The sequence below is a fragment of the Labrus bergylta genome, chromosome 9 (genome assembly GCF_963930695.1).
Source record: "Labrus bergylta chromosome 9, fLabBer1.1, whole genome shotgun sequence".
In the NCBI taxonomy this organism is placed as follows: Eukaryota; Metazoa; Chordata; class Actinopteri; order Labriformes; family Labridae; genus Labrus; species Labrus bergylta.
Window position 1 is genome coordinate 4,797,858 of NC_089203.1, and position 24,734 is coordinate 4,822,591.

The 24,734-nt window shown below is 40.5% G+C and overlaps 1 protein-coding gene across 2 annotated transcripts; it reads left to right on the forward strand.

The window, feature by feature from the left end:
- On the forward strand, positions 1–24,734 carry stag2b (STAG2 cohesin complex component b). 2 transcript variants are annotated; one of them, XM_020629683.3, is made up of 34 exons: positions 1–39; positions 2,140–2,267; positions 2,352–2,433; positions 2,583–2,726; positions 2,858–2,954; positions 3,083–3,159; positions 3,763–3,967; positions 4,775–4,926; positions 5,706–5,779; positions 5,889–6,012; positions 6,555–6,653; positions 6,866–6,945; positions 7,145–7,252; positions 8,117–8,228; positions 8,330–8,447; positions 8,542–8,645; positions 8,812–8,904; positions 9,016–9,105; positions 9,241–9,444; positions 10,559–10,629; positions 10,763–10,850; positions 10,970–11,050; positions 11,154–11,246; positions 12,259–12,433; positions 12,555–12,694; positions 12,855–12,956; positions 13,072–13,220; positions 14,433–14,561; positions 14,762–14,988; positions 16,408–16,627; positions 17,516–17,623; positions 17,734–17,860; positions 19,722–19,799; positions 22,812–24,734. In XM_020629683.3, exons 2-34 carry the CDS (start codon positions 2,224–2,226, stop codon positions 22,833–22,835), a joined length of 3,819 nt encoding a protein of 1,272 aa, XP_020485339.1. In that variant the 5' UTR covers positions 1–39; positions 2,140–2,223; the 3' UTR covers positions 22,836–24,734. The 2 variants fall into 2 exon arrangements, with proteins under 2 accessions (XP_020485339.1, XP_020485338.1); XM_020629682.3 differs by having other exon boundaries at positions 8–173.

Genomic DNA, 24,734 nt, shown 5'->3' on the forward strand with positions numbered 1-24,734 from the left:
GGTCGTCGAAACAACAAACCGAACTACGGAGCAAGCGGGGTGAGAGAACGTCCGAAACCGCCTCTGACCGCGACTTTTAAACTCTTTTTTTCACGGTTGTATATACATTCAGACGGAGACTGTTTACGAATACTAAAAGTTAACAATCTACCGGGACTCTATTTGACAACAAGGTAAGTTAGCTGTAAAATGGCGGAGAGCTATGTGGAAGTTAGTTGATTTGTATTTTGCTAGCCTAGCTTAACGCTGAGCTCAGAGCGCCTGAACACAAGTCGCTCCGCTAGCTTCTCCGGCTACTTCGGTTGTTAGCAAGCTAACGAGCAGAATTTATGACACAGTAGCGCAAAAATATGTAGCTCCGAGCCGATTGAAGCGTTTTATTGTTTCAAGTGAGTTAGTTGCACTTTATATATTTGTAAACAAAGTGTTTGTCGCTTATGCAATACGGCACTGGAACTCCCGAGGCAAGATGGAGGACGCAAGGACGTGATGTTTTTTTAGGGAGCGTTAGCAGTAGCTGTTAGCATACAGCTAACCAGCGGGAGTGATGATTACCAAGTATATTTACAACATATGAGTTTTAATCGTTGCTCAATCCTCAGATAAGCTCTTAATACTACTGTTGTGCTCGCAGCAGAACGTACATGTGTGTGGAAACGCAAGAGACTGGCGTATTGTCGGGCTGCCAATATTAGCATTAGTACAGTACGGCGTTGTTTTGTTATTATGGTCGTAGCACGGTGGCGTTAAATGCTGGTTCTCTATTTAAAACTAGAATGCATCTTGCATGCCTGTCGCTATTGTTGTTATGTTAATCTCCATTTGCTCGTATTAAGTGCTTTGTACTTGCTTTATTTCATTTAAAGTAAAAGACACCGAGGAAAAGGAACCTTAGCTTTTGGCGCTAGCACTAGCAGCAGCACCGGCGTCAATTTTGACAGGAGCCCGTGGAGAGCGCAGCCGTGTCGGCGTGGCTGAGGGGCACTGAGCCGGTACATTGTGGCATAGTTTACTTCCGAGAATGCAAACTATTTGCTCCCAGAATTTCGTGTAATTAAAAAATCGCCATGTGACCCGTATTATTGATAAGTTTATGAAATACTCTGATGGATTTGGCGCCACTTTTTCTGTCTACACCCATAGATCTCTCATTCTTCCCGTGCAGTATTCCCCTCCCTATCACTGTCTGTACAATGATGCACATCTCTCTAAGTTTTCATTTACTACAGCTCCACTACAGTTTAGACATTGATGATGCTATATAGGTCTACGTTCACGGTGTATTGAACGTGTTGGCACTTTTTACGTCGACCATTAAACATTCATAAAATGTGTGCCATGTAAGAACCTGATTTTTTATATATATGGACAACCATGTGCAGGATATTTAGAAGGATGATCAATATTTGTCTATATTTAATTCCCATTCATATTCAACCAATTCCTTTATGGTCACTATTGTAGTTAAAGTATGAAACACTTTTATGCAGTCGTTGCGTGCAAAGGGACTTGGAGACCTATTGCCCCCAGAGGGGGTAAATGAGGGGTGGAGTTTAGGTTTTCCCGTTCAAGAGTTAAGTTTTTCCCCAGAGTGCTTTTATTTACTCTACTGGCTAAATAGGGACATTGACATTTGTTTCTGAACTATGACCAAAGCATAAAACCTAGTTTCCAAAAGTGTTCCTGCTCTCCCTTTTATGTATGTGCCACAAATTTACACTTCACAACCACGCTATAGTTTTTCTTTGGCCTGCAGTATCTTGTTGATGTTGATACTGCTTTTTGATTGGTTAAGATTTGTATGGGGCGGATAGTGCAGTGCCATATTTGGCCATTTAGGAAGACACCAATGCTCTTCCGTGACGTTGTTCGTAAATCGGGGAGCAGAGAAAGAGAGGGAGCCAATAGCAAGACAGCCGAGCATGACAGCAGCATTCGGTCCGCCCCCTGTTACCATGTGAAACTGCTTTTTTTTTCTCTCTCTCTCTCTCTGAACGGCATCAAAGAAACATTGGCTCACTACAGTGTGTGATTTCTGTCAACACATATAGCGATGATGTTTTGCATAATTTAGGCCCCTTGTTTGTTGAATAAGTCTGCAGGTGTAGCTTTCTTAATGACTTTTTTTTTTTATTCTAGGTCACATGCAACATCTCCTACATTGAATATTCTGAAGATCTCCAGCCAGTCATAAGTTGAAGTTGTACAGAAGATGTTACAGAAATGATAGCAGCACCAGAAATACCATCAGAGTACGTCTATACTCAGTAAGTTCCCTTTTCCTTACACTATTGTTAAGTTTCATAACTAATACTTGGATGATTAATTAAAATATTTGCTTATGTCTCCAGCGACACAGACACCCGATTCTCTTCAGACACAGACTTCTCTGAGGATCTTGATGGAAGGATTGCAGGCTCAGCGAAGGGAAAGGTAAAGGAAGCACAAATGGTTTGCTGTCTTTGTTCTAGGTTGGAAATCCTGGTGAAATAACACAGTTTTGGGACATTTATAAGATTGGCTTAATCTCATTGTTGAGTCTCTCACTTAATTATTTCTTTTGGTCTTCTATTCTGCTCCAGGGTGGAAAGAAGGGAAAGAAGGCAGCAGGGGAGAAAGGCAAAGGAGGGAAGGGAGCTGGCCGTTTAAACGGCCACCACCAAGAGAATGGCATGGAAAACATGATGCTGTTTGAGGTGGTGAAGCTGGGCAGGAGTGCAATGCAGGTATGGACACCAAGACCTTTGACATCACCACATTGTAAAAATCTAATTTCTGTGTGACTTCAAAAAAGAGAATGCTCCCTATACTTGAACGACAATTGATTTCTAAATTTGTAATTCCATTTACCTTGCAGTCTGTTGTAGATGACTGGATCGAGTCTTACAAACATGACAGAGATGTTGCGTTACTAGATCTCATCAATTTCTTCATTCAGTGCTCAGGATGTAAAGGTATGTGTGTTTGTCACTTTTCTCATTTCATGTTTTGACATGTTTGTAGGAAGGCACTTAAATGTTGTGCATCCTAGAGATCAGCTAAAACACATTTGTCTTCTGTCTTACCCCTCTGTGTTTGTCAGGTGTGGTCAGCGGAGAAATGTTCCGCAACATGCAGAACTCTGAGATCATCCGACGAATGACAGAAGAATTTGATGAGGTAACTAATCTTTCCCAGTTAAATAATTATTCATGGGAGTTATTCTTCCAAATTGAACCCGAATTCTGGATTTTCAACCCGAAAAGTTGTCCTATGAAACTTGAATTATGTTATTATATAAAAGTCTTGCCCACACATATACCCAGGCAGGCTCCCCGGGTATATGTGAGAGAGAGCGACACTTATCCATCTCTCCTGAAATGCAATACAAAGATGTGGGGCAATGTCACACATCAAATATGAACCCTTTTCTTACCTTAGATGTTATTTCTGCACTCTCTTTGATTTACTGCATCATTACAACATTGAGTGCACATGCAGGCATGTTTAATATTGTAAAGCTTCAGCTATAGGAATTCTACAGGTTCGATATTAATACAAAAAATGGATCTGAAATCACACTAAAAAGTACCTACAAATTTAACAGAATGCAGGAAAATGTGAAAATTTGGTTCTCTCAATGATCTGGGGGAGACCCACAAACCATTAACAACAAATTGAAGCCACATGTCATTGTTGCATTTACTGATGTTATTCCTTCCACAATTTCCCAGTTTGGGATCAATAAAGTAATTCTATTTTATTCTTCTGTGGCCTCTTTAGGACAGTGGAGACTACCCCCTAACCATAGCAGGACCCCAGTGGAAAAAGTTCAAATCAAGCTTTTGTGAATTCATCGCAGTGCTAGTGCGCCAGTGTCAATACAGTATCATCTATGATGAGTACATGATGGACACAGTCATCTCCCTCCTCACCGGTCTATCGGACTCCCAGGTCCGAGCCTTCAGACACACCTCAACACTGGCAGGTGAGATTAAGTGTGTGTTATTTGTGATTAGATTCAAGGTGGTGGGAAAACATAGCAGACATGAAGGATTGAATTGTGAAAGTGGGTAACGTTTCAGGGCACAGTATGATATTGACAATTGACCCTTATAGCCATGATAAACAACTTTCTGGAGTGTTCTAATAACTTTAGAATGAAGTAAACCACAGATTAAGCTATATACACTTACATCATTGATTTGCTTCTGGACTATAAAACAAGTAAATGTGGAATCAATTAATGACAAAGTGCCATAAGCGTCTCCCTGGGGCCGAGCCTGTGGTCAACCTGAGGGATGCAGGTCACAGCCAGAGTCACACGCAACAGTATTATGCATGTAACATCTCCAGTCTTAATTATGCATATGATTGAAGTGACAAAACATTCATGCATTAAACTGTTCAGAAATGTTTGCTTTTCTGGTGTTTGATTCAGCTCAGTCTGTGCAGAGCTGGTTTATAGATTTCTGTGTCCAGTATTTTTTTTTTTACTGCACCCAGCCCATTTCTAACTTTACAATTAATGTAGATGAGAGTGGACTGATATCTCTTCTTGGTGTATGTATTTTTCTAACTGTTTATGTATGTCATGTGTGCCACTTAGTATGCTGAAGCTTACACTTTATTCGGGCTACATGATGCTGCACATTCTCGATACTACGGACAAACTCAAAGTATCATTTCAAGTAATCTTGCACGTTTTAATGTTTAAAGCCAGTAGTCGGCCATCAAAGAGTGTGCATGTTGGTTTCTTTTTCAATCCTGATGTTGCTTGTTGTGTTCTTGGCAGCAATGAAGCTGATGACAGCCCTGGTGAATGTAGCTCTCAACCTGAGCATCAACATGGACAACACCCAGCGCCAGTATGAGGCAGAGAGGAATAAGATGGTAGCCAAAAGGGCAAACGACAGGCTGGAGCTGCTCCTGCAGAAACGCAAAGAGGTACGATCACTCTCGTGGCAATTTCCTGTTTCCCTTTGTTTTTCAGAAGACATTTATTTAGCCTGTGATGGCAGTTAACAAATAGCTTTTCCTGTTAGTCATGTAACCTGCAAGCAAGACAGTGTGCACTGGCTGCAGGTTAATGGTTGTGTGCAGACTTAAATGTATGTTGTCATAATTCACCTTTGAAAAAAACAAAAGTGTCTTACAGAATCTGTGTCAGAATATTGACCGTTGATCTCATAAATACGTCTCACAGCTGCAGACCTTCTTTTTGTACTCATACCACGACAGGATAAAGAACTCCAATTTGAAAACCAGAATTGATTTTCTTTTTAAAGGCACATTTCCAAACCTACGATTTACATCCTCCTACCTGCCATTTCCCCCAGATATGTCATGAAATGCTTCCCCACATAGCGACCCAAGCTAATCAGTCAAAGTGTTAGAGCAAATAATTATGAATCATTCAAGCCTGTGACAATAAATCTGTTCCCTTTTTAGAACTGCAACACCTCTGTAGGTGGTAGACCTGCAGTGACTGAGTTATTGCTGAGTGTTATTCATCTAGCACTGGCAGTTTATAAGGTTATATAACAGCAGGCCCCACCGGGCATCCATCTGTTAGTTCACCGTGCAGTCGCACCGCAGCATGATGGCATAGTCGGCAATCACACGTCTCGTTATATGAACGCCTCCTGGTCCAATCTTACTGCATCATTGTAGTCACTCGTGTTTTATGTTTCTTTTCATGTTTTTTATTCTGCTTTATTTTTTAGCTCCAAGAAAATCAGGACGAAATTGAAAACATGATGAACGCAATATTCAAAGGAGTGTTTGTTCACCGATATCGGTACAGCATCTACTTTTATTTTTTATCAAGTAACAAAACATAATGTTGTTTTTCTAACTGGTTACGAATTCTGCTTTTTGTAAACATATTTTATTTATTTTTTCAACAGTGATTCAATAGCAGAAATCAGGGCAATTTGTATAGAAGAGATTGGAGTTTGGATGAAACTCTATAGCGATGCCTTCCTCAACGACAGCTATCTGAAGTATGTGGGGTGGACGATGCATGATAAGGTGGGTCACTGCTAAGACTTCCATAGCACAAGAAACATCACTTTTTTTTCTGATCCATGCAATACAATGAATGTGAAATATTTATATCTCACAGTAATGAAGTTAGAGCCTCCTCTGTGAGAATCTAACGTGATTACTGTCAGTGTTATTATTGTCCCATACAATCTGAAGTCTAATCCGACAGAAAATGTGAAAACACTAACACTTGTTGAGTAAATAATCAAGGACTCAATTTCTAGCTTTACAAATCTCAGGACTGTCACCTACTGGTTCATTGAGTGTGAGGTCTAACAAACAGAAAACTGACTCCTGGATGTTTCTGACATCTGGTGTTTAATGTTGGTTTATTTCCCTACTTTCATTTACGACAGGAGAAAAACAGGCCTTCATTTTTATGATCAGCTAAGAACTCCATCCTGGTCAAAGTTGTTTTACAATCCATAAACAACTATAACACCTTGAGTTGATAAAATATTAAGTCATTGTTACCATTTACTGCATTTAAGTTCCAAATAAACATCTGTTTTTTTTCTCTTTTCCAGCAAGGAGAAGTGCGTCTGAAGTGTCTGACAGCTCTGCAGGGTCTGTACTACAACAGAGAGCTCAATGCAAGACTGGAACTCTTCACCAGTCGCTTTAAGGTCAGCAGCACCACCTGCTGGACAACTTCAACACAGCAGCTCAAACTTTCCTGTTTACCTTTATTATTCATGGTTAATGTTTAACAACCACAACAGGGCTGGTGTACTGTTGATGGACATAATGCTCATTGTTTTAGAAAGATTTGACTTAATTATCAGATGTATCATTTCAACCATGACTCATTAAATGTACCCTCTCTCTCTGTGTGCAGGATCGTATCGTCTCCATGACCCTTGACAAGGAGTACGACGTTGCAGTACAAGCTATTAAACTGCTCACTCTGGTCCTGAAGTAAGTGGCTGTTCTGTTCTTTTGCTATTTGATGAATGCTGTCGTAGTCTCCTGTATCCCCATATATAGGTGAGATGTAGTCTGCTCTGTCAGCTCAAACCCTTATCTAACCTTTTTGTGATGTACAGCTTGTCCATGTGTGCTGCTGGCAACTCATGTGGAGCTAGTGTTGACTTACTCTTTCTGTTTGCCTCTGCAGTAGTACGGATGAGGTGTTGACCCCCGAGGACTGTGAGAGTGTCTATCACTTGGTCTACTCAGCACACAGACCGGTCGCCATTGCAGCTGGAGAGTTCCTCTTTAAGAAGTATGTACTTTTCACTAAATAGTAGTTAACCAGTGTTTATCACTGAACAGAGAAGCATCCATTTTTGTTCAGGGAAATTATGTAGAATCAGGCAGGGGAAGGAGAAAAAAGAAGGAGGGATTTATGATAGTTAAGTGGGGAGGAAACGTGAGCATTAAAAGATGCACAGGATGCACACTCAGTGCATCCTGCAGTTTCACTTTTCAACTTACTGCAGTGAAGTAGAGGGAGACTTCAAGACCTGATGATATCATTGGGGTGTAATTTCAGGTACAAGAGTACTATACTAGTACAACATAAATCTAACCCCCCTCAATCACTCCTATCAATACTGGGTGAGGTCAGAAATAAGGCAGAGAAACTCTGCACACAAGGATGTTGTTCAGATAATTTATCATGAGACTGAGAAGTCTTGGAAAAAAGGTGACATTGTGTTGTGCTGTGTAAGGTTTCTTAAAATGTTGATAACTTTCTGATATGTGTTTTAAAACAAGATGATCTCATATTTTTAAACAAAAGCGTCCATGAGTGAAAGAGAGAGAGCACCATCAATGTGAATTAAAGGCTGTGTTCATGCAGAAATGTATCAACGTTTAAATGTGTAGTATTATGACAAGCCTACTGCTGTGTGCATTAAAACGAAGCCTTTTCGTTTGGTGTAACTATTGTTTTTCTAGTTTAACTCAGGACTTGCTCAATAACCTGTCGCTGTTAGAAGTCTAATTAAGTTGTTCATTATTAGCTTGCTGACCTCGTGAGTTTTAATTTTTGAAGGCCTCTCTTTGGGTCTGAGAAGGTCAGTGTGGTAGTTATGTGGGGGTTGCTCTTGTGTGATACCCAGCTGATGATAATTGTCCTTCAAAGACTGTTCAGCCAGCGGGAACCTGAGGAAGAAGGTGCCCCCAGGAGGAGAGGCAGACAAAGCCCCAATGCTAACCTCATTAAGACCACTGTCTTCTTCTTCCTGGAGAGTGAGGTATGTTATCAAGTTATATGAGCTACAGTTTATCTGTTTGGTGTGAGTTAGAAGGAATTGAATAACCTGTTCTTTTTATTTCTCTCTCTCTTTCTCCTTAGCTCCATGAGCATGCAGCATACCTGGTCGACTCCCTCTGGGAATGTGGTGCAGAGCTACTGAAGGACTGGGAGTGTATGATCAGCCTACTGCTAGATGACCCTTTGCCAGGAGAGGAAGGTATGGACCTGGTTTATTGAAGGTCACTTGTATGTCCCGTTTGGAGGACTAACAACACATAGATCATGCTGATTGTTTTCTGTTATTTATACAGCTCTAACAGACAGACAAGAGACGGCTCTGATTGAGATTATGCTGTGCACTGTACGCCAGGCTGCTGAATGCCATCCACCTGTTGGAAGAGGCACAGGAAAGAGGGTAAGAGTGGCTCCCGGATTTGTGTGATGGATAAAGCAGTTTTTTTTTTTTACATGGATTTAAATGTCTTGGAGTTTTCAGACTTGACATAAAGTTAAAAGACGAGGGTTAAATTGCATGCATGATTGCACAATAGTTGTGAGAGCGAGCATCTTACTTGTTGCAGGTAATGACAGCGAAAGAGAAGAAGACTCAGCTGGATGACAGAACCAGAATGACAGAGCTGTTTGCGGTGGCTTTGCCCCCTCTACTGGCCAAGGTTTGTTTCATCCATTCTAAGTTTTACACAAGCACTCATGAGAAGGGCTGTTTACGTTATGTGTGTTCATCAATCAGAAGAAAATCCTAAAGTTGAATGTTTGTGTTACAGTACGCTGTGGATGCAGAGAAGGTGACAAACTTGTTGCAGCTGCCTCAGTTCTTCGACCTGGAGATTTACACCACAGGGCGTCTGGAGAAGGTACGAAACCGATCAGTCAGGACCTTTCAACTTTGAATAAGGATCAGTTAATTAGACATCTTTTAATCATTTAGTCTTACTTCAGCGTCATAATTCATCCTTCTCAATCACTGGTCTCTTTTCTCCCGTATCCAGCATCTAGAATCCCTGCTGCGTCAGATCAGGGAAATTGTGGAGAAGCACACAGACACTGAAGTCCTGGAAGCCTGCTCCAAGACTTACCACGCCCTCTGCAACGAAGAGTTCACAATCTTCAACAGGGTGGACATTGCCCGCTCCCAGCTGCTGGATGAGCTGGTGGACAAGTTCAACAGGCTACTTGAGGATTTTCTACAAGAGGTAGGGGAGACGCACTGATGCACACAAAAGCAGTTTTAAACATGACGGCATGATTATGAGCACCGGTAGCGTAGTGGACCCCATGCCTGTCATTGGTTGCCCTGGTTCTAATCCTACCTGTGGCTCCTTTACTGCACGTTCTGTTCTCCTTACATTGTAATGATTGATAGTAATTGAAAGTGAACCTAATCCTGTCGCAAGCAGAACCTCTATGACTTATTATAATTACTACTATGTGTGCCTTTTGCTGTGTTGTGATGTGTTGTTGGCCACATTTTTCTAAGTCTCTTTCTTGCATTAGAAACTAAATTGTCTGTAGCCTAGCAGCCATTGTACAGAGGCTGTGGTCCTCGTCGCAGCGGCATTGGGTTTGAATCCGACCTCAGATCTTTGCTGCATGTCATCCCCCCTCTCTCCTCCCAACATTTTCTTGTCTCTCTTTAGCTGTCCTATCTGAGAAAGGCAAAATTGGCCAGAAATATTACAAAAAATAAAAAAAATTGTCAAATTTAAATCTTAAATAATCTGTAAATAATTCTTACTTCCAGTTAAGAGCTGTTCTTTTCTATTAAGGGATGCAATGTGTATTGACTTTCCCTGAATTATCAGAACATTCCTCACAGGAGTGACATTTGAGAAATGGAGCGTGAACACTCTTGACAAAGGTTCAGAGGGACTGAAAAACAGTGATTTTTTTTCTACTAAATTGGTGATACTTAGCAAGAGTAGTTTGCAGGATTTTTTCTTTTCAAGAAATGGAGTGTAAAAAAAGCTCCTTAGATAAATTTAATTTGTGTCTGACTAAATCTCCAAATCTCCAATCTAGATGATTCAGTGTTTATCAGATGAGTAAAGATCTTGATCTATAAAATTTAAGGTGCATGGTTCGCCGGTGGCCATATGGTTAGTTTGTACGCCTCATGTATAGAGGCTTTAGTCCTTGAAGCAGGCGGCCTGGGTTCAAATTAGACAGTCTTCCCGCTCTCTCTCCCCATGATTTCTGACTCTATCCACTGTCCTGTCTCTCCGATTAGGGGACAAAAAGAAAAGAAGACAGTAGACAAGAAAAGAAAAATCAAAATAAAACATTGACTGTGCATGTTTCTCTTTTCAGGGCGAAGATGCAGATGAAGATGATACTTATCAGGTTTTGTCAACTCTGAAAAGGATCACAGCGTTTCACAAGTAAGGAATTCAGTTTCTCTGGAGTATATATTTCCTTAAACATATCATGCAGCCTGCACACAGTGTGAACCATAGTTTACCTGTGGTTCTGTATGTGTCTGAAAGCTAACTGTGCCTCTCAAATCTATTTCAGTGCTCACGACCTGTCGGGGTGGGACCTCTTTACCAGCAACTTCAAGCTTCTTAACACCGGAATAGAGAATGGAGACATGCCAGAGCAGGTCAATGGATACACACACACACACACAAGCCAAGTTTTATGACTCAACAAAGAGTGACATTATGAACTAATGATAAAATATTAACTTGTATGGTATTGTTGTTGTCTTCCTGCGAGCAGATAGTCATCCACTCTCTGCAGTGTACCCACTATGTAATCTTATGGCACCTGGCCAAATCATCTGAGGGCAGCTCCAGAAAGGTGAGGTCTCTAGAAGGCAACTCCTTCGTCTTATTCTGAAATATTTAGAAGGTTTGTTTGTTGTAAGCTTGACGTTACACACTGTGCCTACGTTTTCTCTCAGGATGACATGGTGACCCTGAGGAAGCAGATGAGGGCATTCTGTATGATGTGTCAGCGCTACCTCACCAACGTCAACACGGCAGTCAAAGAACAGGTGATGAGAAAAATACACCCACATGTTTAGAAGAAGTCACTGATGGGATTCTTTAGACCTGATATGATAACCACACAACATTACTAATAACAGTGATTTCATATGTTGTTATATTATTGACCAGTGACCCCTAGGTGGCTCAATTATTGTAAAATCATAAAAACAATGATTTTGATTAATATTGATGATCTCACATTGATTTCACAACATCTGGATCACCTGCATTACAATCTGAACATCTTGAAAAACAAGCAATACATGACTATAAATCATTTAAAGAAATATTAACATATATAAATAAGTCAATAAATATAAAAATATTTTTTGTTGATGTACTCTTGAGGACAAAATATAACATGTGCTTTGAAACATTTTCCACACATGACAAAACCTTGGCCAAAACGAGCACAACTTGTTTACAGGGGGTCTCACAGTAGTTCTAACTGTCGCTCTACTTGGTGAAATTTCACCTTTTTGCATTTATCTCACTTCTACAGATCAGTAGCAGAGATGATGTCCTCTAATGTCTCAGGTTCATTTCTGATCTAGTCAGCCTCATACTGTCTTTGCACTGCTTCACCAATCGTTCTGGTCATTAGTGTTTGCAGCAGCATTATTAATTATATTATATTAAATAACAATATTAGGCACAAAGTCTTCCTTTGTTATGACAATAAGCCCTTAACCCATGCTAATTATGTAAGGGATAATATGTAGTGAGCGGTGGTAGTGCTGAATGAACCCTGACAGGGTTAGCAGGGCCTCAATGCAAAGCAGAGGGGCATTGCTCCCTATTAAAGGGGTTTCATTCTGTAATAACAACCCACTAGCTATACATTATTATTATTATTATTATTATACATGGATACACCTCAGGAAATCAAGAGAAAATCAATACTCTGAAACATAATATTGATTTAAGGTGCTCTGTTTACCATACTCTAAAATGTGATTCCTATTTTTTAATTTCACCTTGAGACTTAACTTTTTTTTCACTCTTTTCCCTCCGTAGGCCTTCACCATCCTGTGTGATCTCCTGCTCATCTTCAGTCACCAGATGGTGTCCGGGGGCAGGGAGCACCTGGAGCCCCTGGTCTATTCCCCAGAGGACTCGCTTCAGTCCGAACTGCTCTCCTTCATTCTGAATCATGTCTTCATAGACCAGGATGATGACTCGAATAGCACAGGTACAAATATAATGATCATCTACGTTCTCCATTTGGCCATGAGAGCTAAACAAAATAAGTGTTTTTAAACTGGCAAATGTGTAACCTGTAGAACGTCTATCTTGTTTTCCCTCCATCTCAGACGGGCAACAGGATGATGAGGCGGTGAAGATTGAAGCGTTGCACAAGAGGAGAAACCTCCTGGCTGCCTACTGTAAACTCATCATTTACTGTGTGGTAGACATGAAGACTGGAGCGGACATCTTCAAACAGTACATGAGGGTTAGTTAAACTAACTAACTAGAGAGTATGCTCTCTATAGACATTCACTGTACGTTTAAATTAAGGAGGGATTCCACTTTATTATCTTTAACTACATAAAATCGGCTAACATACACAGAGACGATCCTTAACCTCTCATTGATGTTATTCTCTTTCACAGTATTACAACGATTACGGTGACATCATCAAGGAAACTATGAGCAAGACTCGGCAAATCGATAAGATTCAGTGTGCCAAGACGCTCATCCTCAGTCTGCAGCAGGTCAGTGTGAACTCCGTTTGAGATATCAGGAAGTCATTCTGTTGATTTGTCTCATTTCACAAAGATCGTTGACCCATTGTAACACTTTCTTTTTTCTTTTCTTTTTTCTGCTCAGCTTTTCAATGAAATGCTGTCTGAACTGGGCCATGGGTTCGATCGCTCCTCCTCTGCGTTCTGCGGCATCAAAGAGTTGGCCCGTCGTTTTTCTCTAACCTTCGGCCTCGACCAAGTCAAGACCAGAGACGCCATCGCTATGCTTCACAAGTAAGGCTCCATGCTGCTCTGGTTACATTGCATTGCTCTTCTTTTTCTTTTTTGGCCTTGCATCTTGGAACTGTCATGCTAGACAAATGGCTTCTTGAATACTGTGTTTCCTCTTGCCCTCTGGATTGTAGAGAGGCTTAAGTGAAACTATGTTGCCTTCTTCTCATTCCCATGAACTGAAAGGGTTGTGGAAACATGACAAAGATACTTCAAACTCCAGTAATTATTACATGCAGCCTCTACCAGTGTCAGTGATGCATCCTGTTTCTTTTTATCGAGTGTGTGAAACGTGCAAATTTGTTAGTTAGCATGGGTACTTTGTCCACTCGTGCAACATATGGGTACAGTGTGTAATTCGATTTGCTGGGTATGCAGCAGGTGTTGAATGAAAGAGGCCAAATATTTTGCTTTTGAACCCACTATTTAAATTGTCTCAACTTTGAAATAGATGTAGAAGAGTCTTACTTTACAGCACAATGGGACGTGACTATAGGGGGTCATCATGTAGAACACATGGTCATGCACGAGGGTAAGGGTAACACAACAAGGATCAGTGACCCTTTGGATTAACGATCAGATGTCTTAACACTCCTTTTAATGATATTATTTATTAATACTATAAACAATGATTAAAGCAAAAGAAACATTACCTACACTGCAATATCATTGGTTTCAGTGAGATTTGTTTTCATTGTTAGCAACCACACATTTTTATTGCATGTCCTCATAGTAAGGTTATTAAAAACTGGTACAACACCATGCCTGTCAGTGTGGAGGTATGTGGGCTGGTTGCAAAGTGATTCACAACATGCATCATGAGATTCATGTTCCTGGTTCTGGTGCTAACATGGATTTTCTGTACAAGTTTATAAAGCTACATTTTTGTATCCACTTGACATTACAATCACAATTTGTAGTTTGAGTTCAGCCACAATATTAATATCCCACTCTGTTCTGTTCCTCTGCTCACATTGAGAACAGCAAAGTGTTATCTAAAGACTCTTTACAAAGAGAGCAGGTCTACAGTACTCTTTGTTGCTCTCAGCAGAAGAACATTGGAATTTTCAAATTGTGGTTCAAACTCAGAACAAATCTAGCCCTGCTCTGTATAAGTTTCTTGATATAACATATGTGATGAATTGGCCCTATAAAACAAAGATTTATTTGTTTTGATTGTGTCATTCTTCCTCTCTATCTGTCTGCGTCTCTTAGGGATGGTATCGAGTTTGCATTTAAGGATCCAAGTCCCTCGGGAGAAGGAGGCCCGCCCCTCAACCTGGCTTTCTTGGACATCCTCAGCGAGTTTTCCTCCAAGCTTATGAGACAAGACAAGAGGACTGTGTAAGTATTTTTTTTTCTTCTGCTGAGCTGACAGGTGTGAGGCTTCAGTGTCTTAGTGTAACAGGTGTTTGTGACAACTGGTGTTTCTGTTGCGTGAGTGGTTGCCTCCAATTGGAATGTGCACCTGGGTTTGTATGTTACGTTTGTCTTGATGCCTGAATGTGTTCATCATGTCTATGTTTCCTCCCACTTCTCTCCAGCCACATGTACCTGGAGCGCTTCATGACGTTCCAGATGGCGCTGCAGCGAGAGGACTGCTGGCTTCCCCTCATCTCCTACAGGAATTCCCTGCAGGCGGGCGGTGATGACGACACCATGTCTGTGATGAGCGGCTACTCGAGCAGAGGCTCCTCGATCCGCTCCAAGAAGTCCAAGCCTCCTTCTGTTACAGCTGGAACTTCTGCCACCAAGAGGAAACTACCAGAAGGTATTACACTCTAAATAATCAACAGAGCTTTAAATAACGGGCTCAAGTCAGGATGAGAGAGCTTTGACTCTAACTTAGTGCAGTTAAACAGTGCAATGACTGCATTATTGTGTAAATGTTTGAAACTATACACATCAATGAGTTCATTCTCTTCAACACATTCTGATGCACAAAGAGCGGGTCTTCCAGAGGACCTCGTACAATATAGCCTCGCTCAGCCATGATGTCACAAAAGCAGAGTTGGAGCCCAGATTAACCCAAATGCGTTCTTACCACCCTGGCTCAGCCAGTCGAGCTGATGGGTGTGGAGATTAAACAGCAGATGGTTTAAGAGTCACACGGAGTGGTCGGCGATATGGGGAAATTTTATTATGAAGGATTTGTCAGATATAGAACGAGTTTATCAATTGCTTTAGCGAAACTAGATTTTGCAGGGATTTTTGACAACAGTTGGAGTTAGAGTATTTACTGCCGCTCCTTTGACCACGGGTCAGAGCTTCTGCCTGCTTCTTATTATCATCTGGGATTTAGGACAAGCCAGACATCAGTTGAAACACAACCTTTAGCAGGTCGACACGTTGTGGAGAAACAAATCCGAGTCAAGCTCTTCCAGCACAGCATAAGTCAAAGCCCAAGACAGACCAAAAGGGGCTTCAATCGAGCACACCCGGGTACTGTTCCTCAAACTCGGAGAGAGGGAAAAACATGCAGTAGACCCGGGGACTCAATCTGATCAGTTGTCTGACACAAATCTCTATGTAACACTACATTTTATCTACACCACTGTGGTCGGTAGGCTGAGCATTTTGGTATTGCCTCATGTGTGCACTACGACCAAACGGTGAAGGTATTGGTACCGGATGACCGCCCACCCCTAGTCACACCGCTCCTTACAGTCACACAGCATCATTAACATCAGTATCTGTGTGTATGATTTTATGTCACCATGTTTTCTGAAGACCTGCTCATAATCAAGGATGTTTTTTGGATATGAATTGTCAAAAATGTTCAAGGTGTTGGTTCACCCAAAATCAAATTAGTCTTCTCAACAGTTGTGTTATTTCCTGGATCCTTTTTTTGGTGGGCTTGTTTTCAAATTAAATGTTAACCCTGAACCCCACCTTCTCTGTAAGGAAAGACCACGAGGTACTGTTAAGTCATTTCCAAGCAGTACAAAAGTAAATTAGAAATGGCATACCAATATTCTGTCCTCTCTTAAGAGGTTTTTAACTTTGATCCTTTGCATAGAGGTAAAGGTTTCGTCAGAGAACCCCTAACAGTCCTACATTTTGCTAACAGTGTGACCTTTCAAATCTCAACATTATTCACAGTTATGAGACATAAGAGGAGATTTCACAACATGATAAATCGAACTGTACGGAATTAAAGACCTGTGACACTCGTGCCCTTTCTTTGCAGAGGAGAGCAGCAGCAGCGAGGTGTGGCAGCAGAGCATGCAGACCCCGGTCATGTTGCCGTCACCCCACCTCACTTCTACTGCCATGCGAGACCCTAAGAGGGGTCGTGAAGACAGCTTCATGGGGGTCTATCCCCTCCCTCATGACCAGCAGCAGCCCATCCAACTACCGCAGCACCATCAACAGACGCCTCAGCACCACCAGACATCCATGGATTACAAGTATGCATGCTTGAATCTTTCCGTCCTGGGGTGTAACAGAGCAGCAGGCACTTCACGGTTTGACATATTAGACATGACAGGAAGTCACAGATCAGTACATACAAGGTATTTTTGGGGAAAGATGAGAAGAAAACAGCTCTACGGAGAAGTATTCAAGTCATTCCTGGGCACAACATGCCAACTGCACCGTGCTTTTAAATGTCACAGTATTTTAGTTTTCCTTGTAGCGTTCCAAGAAATTTGAGTTCAAGGGTTTTGACATCAGTTCAGAGTTTTATCATTCATGTCAGCTCTGGCTTTTATTAAATATATGTTTAAAAAGATGTCTCCTTTAGGGAGCACTGTATATTTCAATCAATATGTCAGCTCCAGGATTCAAAGAATTTAGTTTAAGGAGAATATTCATACACTTTCAGTTTCAGCAGATTAACGTTCACTTTTCTCTTCTTCATCTGCATCGTTTGCCCCGGCACTCCAGAAAGACTTTGATGGCCATTTTCTTCTCATTTATTATGTTATTTCCTCACATCCTAATGCTTTGGAGCACAATATTTTATAGATATATTTAGGCCCATATCCAGGCCCATCATTCAGTTCAGTGGTTCATGTATTCTCTAAGAATGGGATCAAAGGACTGGAAACATGAGCCAAAACACATTAGGATAGGGTTCAATGTAATTTTCCGTTTGTGTGCTATTAAATGTGAGAGCAGTAAATGTTCCAACTTAAAATCCTGCCAAGTGAAGATGTACTGGGACAGTGACTGACTAGTTCATACATCTAACCACTTTTATAGGCATGTGGCTAGTGATGAAAATAATCTGTAAAGTTGTATCTGATGTGCATTTAGTTTTCAGAAAACTAACGATTGCTCTCTTGTTCTCTTAGTTCCCAGGTGACGTGGATGCTAGCTCAGAGACAGCAAGAAGAGGCACGCCAGCAGCAGGAAAGAGCCATGAACTACGCCAAGCTCAGGACCAATCTCCAACACGCTATGTAAGACAGAGACACGTCTGCAAAGAAGTTAAAGTAAACATCTCCAAAGGACATTTTCAAATGTACTTAATGGGTTCTTTCTTCTTTTTTTTTCTTTTTTTTTTTTGCAGTCGTCGAGGCACTGGGCTTATGGAGGAGGATGAAGAGCCGATTGTAGAGGACGTGATGATGTCGTCTGAAGGTCGAATGGATGACCTCAATGAAGGCATGGACTTTGACACCATGGACATTGATCTGGTAAGAAAGAAATAGGATTAAAACACATTTTTTGGAATTTGTACTCAATTGAGCTTAAAGTGGAATAAAACGTATTTGTATTATTTTAAAATATTCCATTTAGTGAAACTACAAAAAATACGATAATGTCCTGCTAGGGTTTGTACTTGGATATCAGTTCCATCATTAGTGTCCTCTAAAGGTGGCCTTTACCTTCATGTCTCAGCAGATGAGTTTACCCTGCGATCAAATCATTTTTACATTTTATAGATGCCTTGAAAACTATGAACAGATGTTTTTTTTTTGTTTTTTAATCTGGAGGGCTTACCAGAAAAAAAGGATACATCACACTCAAGTCTATTGAGCTCTTAAAAAAAGGACCTGAGACTTTCAGACTTAGAGCAAAAGCAGGACTAATCCAATCCCATCCAATTAATGACTTGCTGTTGTTTAATTACTGGCTGTTGTTTTAACTAATTAAACATCTGGTTTTGGGGAAGTAGCGGTAGAAGCTACATCTGGAGGCTCATGGCAGTCTGATTTTTTTTTTTTAGAGGTACTTTTATGAAAGCTGTCACGCAGCAAGTTATCTGATTTCATTTTAGAAAACTTGGAGGGCAAACATTAAAAAAGAAAACTTGCATGCAAAACATTTTATCTAGCTCTGTTGGTTCAGAGCATCTCATGACATCAGAGTTTCTTGGCCACCAGTGATAAACTAACAGTCCAAAGGTCCTGCTCACCTGACTTAGTCTGAACTACTTTAGAAACCAGTATGGTGTAGATGAGTTAGTGTAAACACATTGTATGTGATGTGTCTTTGTGATAATTACAAATTTGAATATACCTGTTGGCTGGCTGATTTAAATGATACCATTTAGTCTTTTTTTTTTCCTGTGTCAGTGAAGGCATCTCCCAGTCTAAGCATCTCTTTAAAATACTGCAGTCCTTCTTTACTGTGGCTTAATGGCCCAATCACTTCTAGAGTTTCTAGTCCCAAAGACAAAGTGTTTTCATTCAGTTAGTTTTGTCAAAGCTTAAAAACCAAAACATGTTTTCAATAAAACTGATTTAATTACATACTGGAAACTAGTTTGCCTGCATGCACTCAGCCTACCCTCAGAAACGTTACTTAAAATATATAAAATTCACACATGTACCAAAATATTTCATTAAGCATCCTGTGACATCTAGCCATGCTAACAGAGCAAACAGCGCCACCACATGTCACACTGACCTGTTCACACTCTGATGTCCATCAGTATTAACTGATCCCATTCATACACATTCACACGCTGCTGACTCAGCAGCTGGGACTATTTGGGGTCAAGTGTCTTTTAGAAGGATACTTCGACAGAGGACGGCTGGAGCTGGGGATCGAACCCCCGACATTCCAATTGAGAAACAACCGACTACCACTGAGCCACAGTCGCCCCCTAAAGATGCATTTTTGACAGCGCCTTGCAACTGTTGGCAACATATGAGGCAACGTGATGGATTTATTTGAGCATTTAGGCCAAACACCAAAGGAGCATGCATGCTGAGTGAAAGCCAGAACAAAATGATATCAAAGACAAATGTCTATTTTGGATTCATGCTCCTGTGCTGCTCACCATGAGAAAGGCTCCCCCATGTCATGTCGAATAAGCCAGAAAACTGAACAACTGGCCTAGTTTCTCTGAATTCTTTCCCCAAATACGAAAACATTTCTGAGCAAATTGAGCTGCCTGAAAACTGCAAACATTTTCTGGAACTTAACTTTTTCTTTCAAATGCTGTAGTGTGTGTTTTAGTCCTCAATGTCACATTGTTCATTTTCTCTCACGTTCTCACTAATTCTTGGGTAAAGACGGTCCTGATATGATGTCCTCTTTCTCTTCCAGCCACCCTCTAAGAATCGTAGGGAGAGGTCTGAGCTGAAGCCGGATTACTTTGACCCTGCCTCTATCATGGATGAATCGGTAAGAAGCCATCTACGCTCACCTTCATTAGTTTCATGTTCACACGTAGTGTCACAAACGTGTGTGTGTGTGTGTGTGTGTGTGTGTGTGTGTGTGTGTGTGTGTGTGTGTGTGTGTGTGTGTGTGTGTGTGTGTGTGTGTGTGTGTGTGTGTGTGTGTGTGTGTGTGTGTGTGTGTGTGTGTGTGTGTGTGTGTGTGTGTGTGTGTGTGTGTGTGTGTGTGTGTGTGTGTGTGTGTGTGTGTGTGTGTGTGTGTGTGTGTGTGTGTGTGTGTGTGTGTGTGTGTGTGTGTGTGTGTGTGTGTGTGTGTGTGTGTGTGTGTGTGTGTGTGTGTGTGTGTGTGTGTGTGTGTGTGTGTGTGTGTGTGTGTGTGTGTGTGTGTGTGTGTGTGTGTCAGCTGGAGGAGCCTGGGAGGCACAATGAGAGCTGACACTACTTGTGATTTCTTCAAAGCAAACAGAGTGGCTCTAAAATCAGAACAACTGTGTGGACGTATATCAAGAGAGATGGCTTGAAACTGTCTTGTTTCATGGACTACTCGTTAACGTGTGAGGCTCTGTTAAACGTCTGGACACGTTCAGAAGACCAGCCTGGAAGAGTTAGGGCCAAACACTTTCTCTTTATGGAGAACTTCTGTTTTTGCCTGTGCAAACTTGCCAAATTGAATATATTTCAGAATGTACTTCTGGCCATAAACTCTTGTTTCAGCATGTCTCGAACTTAACCCTCAGGATTTGTTCTTATTCTGTCTGGGGTTGTACGGTCATGCAAAACCTGGAAAAGTTACGGACTATGAAAATAGACATTTCCAGGCCTGGAGAAGTTTTGGAAAAATAAATCAATCAAGGAAAGTTTTGGAAAAGTCACGGAAATGTGCTTCATATGTGACACATGCTTATACTTCCTGTACTGCTCTGACTTCACTAACAGAGCCCGTCAGCCCTACAAGCTCCGCCCCCTCCTCGTGTCAGAGCGTGTTTTCTTGTTTACAGTGATAGGCTATGTACTAAAATGGCTTGAGTCAGGCGCAGCACAGATTTGCATCTCCATTACCACGGGTATGCTTGTTGAAGGTGTGTTTAAAATGATGGCTCCCTCGTCTTGAGTCCAAGATGATTAAAATAAGCCGGCTGTGGCGGCGGCTCGAGTTCAAAGGGGCGGCTGAAATGCTGTTCTCCCTACACCATTTTTGGGAAATCGCAGCTAATTTTAGCTTAGCTAGAGCACTGTTGATTCAGAGACGGTTAATTTTCTTATCAAGAAAATGTTAGTGGAACTTGGAAGACCTTTAACGAGAGGAGGCAGGAATAAAATGTTTGTGGTGGGCTGTCACAAATCCATAATCAATTCTATTTTCCCCCTCTGTACGTCTAAGCTGTCAGTCGAAATACAAGCATAAGAGGTGTGTGTGTGTTTGCTACCAGGCAGAGAGCAGGTGTGTGTGTCAGTGACGCAGAGCAGCAGAGTGCACACATGTTGACATGCTATAAAGCATAACTTGTCATCAATGTGAGTTAACATACATCGAGGTCAAATTGACATGAACGTCTATTTTAATTGTCCACATGTTTACAGATGTTTTAGGGAATGTCTGGTCATGGAGATGTTCTGGGTAAAAATGTGCATGAAGCCTGTTCTGTGCTCCTCCACGCTGCCTCAGAGTAGATCAGAGAAAAATGTTTTGTCACCAAAAATATTACAGCAGAAGACGATTTCTCCTTCAAACATTTAGCGTCTTGTTCCATTAAGGTTCTTCAGCAGCAAAGAAACTCGATGCAGAACGAGTTCAGCTGTTACCGCTTGACTCACTGCCCTGAACAAATCTTCCTCAGATCCTGTTTTCTGCTCTGAAAACTGTGTTCGTATTGATGCCGATGTAAATGAGATTTTATCACAAACAACAGACAGGAAGTCAGATGCACAAAATGCTGTGATTTATTATTTTTTTAAAAGGTTGAAACAGGCCTTTTTTTCTTATTTGAGAGATTTGACATAAAACGGTATCATGCTATTAGAACAACAGCACCCACAAAGGCAGCACTCAGGGGGACCAGGGTTACCACTAAATGATGATTATAATATAAAGTGAATTTTCTGTGGAAAGTTATTCTCTGTAGGACTTCAATTATTATTCATGTAGATGTTTTGTCTTTACGTCACACATCCAAGAATGATTTTTGAGATGGGACAGATCTGATCCAAAATCGGTATTGGGTCCGACATTGGCATAATTTAAGTATGGATATCAGACTTATGGCGCCAATCCACACCACCGATCGAGAAGAATTGTTGAGAACTTTTAAGACATTAAGAATGAACTGCAAGAGTTGTCCACAAATCGTCTCCATGACGACGGTCAGACGAGATGGCACAGCTCCTTCTTTATGATCAAAAATTCTTAGACTTAAGTTAAAAAAGATTTATTTTGAAAACCTCACAGTTGCTGCTTCCTGTTTGTATGTGTATGTGTCAGCACAAAGTTCAGGGGTGGAAATCACCAGAGTCCCCACAAAACGATATTCGATACGATTCTATTCCGATTTTTAACATTTAGCGATATGCTGAGAATTGCGATACAATATATTGTGATTCAGCTTTTTAACTGCATATTTTTTATATATATATATATATATATATATATCCACTACACTAAACTAAACCAATAACTGTTTTTTTCAAATAAGATAAAATTCTCAGTCAATTTATCTCACTTCAGTCTTTTTATTTGTCTTTCAGTCTAATTGAACTTTAACATGAATTCTTAACAATGAAACTTTTTCAAAATGAATTGTGCAACCCCTTCAGCAGTTAAACATTATAAAAAGCATATCTAAAATATCATATTAAATATATCAATACTTGGTGGCCATGAGACGATATAATATCACCACACAAAGTGGATCTGTGTATCTCTAGTGTTTCTTTATCAGCCTGTCACATGTCTAGAAAATGTCTTTGATATTGAAAGTAAGAACTGTTTATTAAAGCCGCTGTTTTGCTTTGTGTCTTCCAGGTCCTCGGGGTGTCCATGTTTTAAGCTAATCTCCAGATGATTTTGACGCTGGGATAAGAGAGGAGGCGCTTTGTATTTAAAGAGAATTATAGATGCGGAAACAGAAGTGTTTTCTGTAAGAAAAAAACAAAACAAAAAAAATTCTGGCTTGTACTCCACGTGGACCAACGACAACCCACACTCAGTGTTGCTTGCTCAGAGAGGACTTTGTTTCAAATATTTACTTTTATAATCTTGGGTAAGCTCTTCCTGTTCAGAAATAGAGAAACAGGCCACTTCCAAACCTTCTAGAGATGAGACATGTCTGAAGAGAAATCCATTATAGCTTCTTATTTTTTTTCTCCTTTCTTTTTTTTTTTTTTTTTTTAACGGGGATGAATTGGTGTGTTTAACTTAAGAAACTTTTTTTTTTGTTCATGTCTAACCCTTTTTACAATTGTAGTAAGTTACCAGGTGTGAAGTAGTAATTTATAAACAGACTGTAGTAGCTTGCTTGTACTGTGTTAGCCAAGTGGATGGAGGTCTTTACGTTTCCGTGCTCTGTTTTTTTTTTTTTTTTTTTTTCCCCCCCCCCCCTCCCTCTATCTCATACGTTTGTTTTCCCTCTTGTTGGGCCAGATTAGAGGTCCAAAAAACCACTGGTGGTTAAGATGGTGAGATGTCACATAGAATCAGTCATGATCCCTTTATGCTGTGAAGATATCCAGAGTCCACTGAACGCTCCACACTGTTAACGCTGTAAGTCCTAAAGCTTACCCTAAGATTCGGACCTCTCCTTAGCCACCATCTTCTAGTAGAGAAATGTGTCGTCGCCCCTCTCTCTCCCCCCCCCCTTCCAAAATTGAGCAGGTTTTGATCCCAGTGGTGCCACTGTGTGGGCTCTGGCAAAAAGCAGCTCGGTAAATATGACACCTTTTTTTCTCTTAAAATCCAGCAGCATAATGTTGAAATGGGTATCTACATTTTAAATAAAAGTTATATATGAATCGGTGCTGATTTTATATATGTGCTTTTTGTTTTCTTATTTTCAACTTTTCAACTTTCAGTCACAAAGTTTGAGAAACGTGTAAGTAAAACAAAAAAAAAATGAAAGCATGTGAAGCCATGCATCAAGGAAGATTTTTAAATTTGTATTTTTACGTTTTTTTTTCTTTTCTTTTCGTCTTGATAATGTCTTCGGGTTTCTACCTTTTTTCCTACATGTAAATTAGTTTGGATAAAACTAATGAAAAGACTTGTGAAATTCAGCTTTAAGGTTTTCTCAACATAAAAAGTCCTGTCACAAAAATACTTTCAAGATTTCAAATGTTCAACGTGAAAGGTAGACGTTCAGACGATACTGATGAGGTATTCAGCAGCGCTGTGGCAGCTAGACAAAGCTTAGATTTTGACATATATTTGTCACACACACAAGTTTTAATGAAATGTTTTGTCTACTGAGGTTGTTATTTTGTAGTCATTCCATGCTTAAGCCTTAAACATGCTTGTGAAGGTCACCTTCTCTCACAGTAATCTTCCATGTCCGAGGATCAGTCATGTTTAAAGGTGGATAATTGGCTTCTTTAGAACATGAAACGCGAGGTGGTCAGATGTAATGTGATAAAGTAGATGAACAGCCTATATGTGTTTTGCCTAATTATTTTATGTAAGTAAAAAAGAAAATTCTTTTAAAGGAAAAAGTACTGTTTATTGTTTGTTACTTACCACTACATTGGTATAAATTCTTATTAGATCATGTGTATATATACAAAATTTCATTTTTTTTCTCTTCCTTCTTTTTTGGCCATTTGTTTTATCTTTTTTTTCTGCACTCTTGCCTACACTCTAAGTTGTTGTCTATTATCCCATCCTCTTTCAGTCACTCTGTTTTCTGATTTGTACTTGTCTGGAGACAGTAACTTTTGAATAAAAATCAACACATTT

Bases quoted from the DNA above. Each gene is read 5' to 3' on its own strand.
- stag2b (XM_020629683.3), top strand. From the start codon at position 2,224: ATGATAGCAGCACCAGAAATACCATCAGAGTACGTCTATACTCA. The intron at 7,253-8,116 runs GTATGTACTTTT...TGTCCTTCAAAG, and splicing joins GGAGAGTTCCTCTTTAAGAA to ACTGTTCAGCCAGCGGGAAC. The intron at 16,628-17,515 runs GTATGCATGCTT...TTGTTCTCTTAG, and splicing joins CAGACATCCATGGATTACAA to TTCCCAGGTGACGTGGATGC.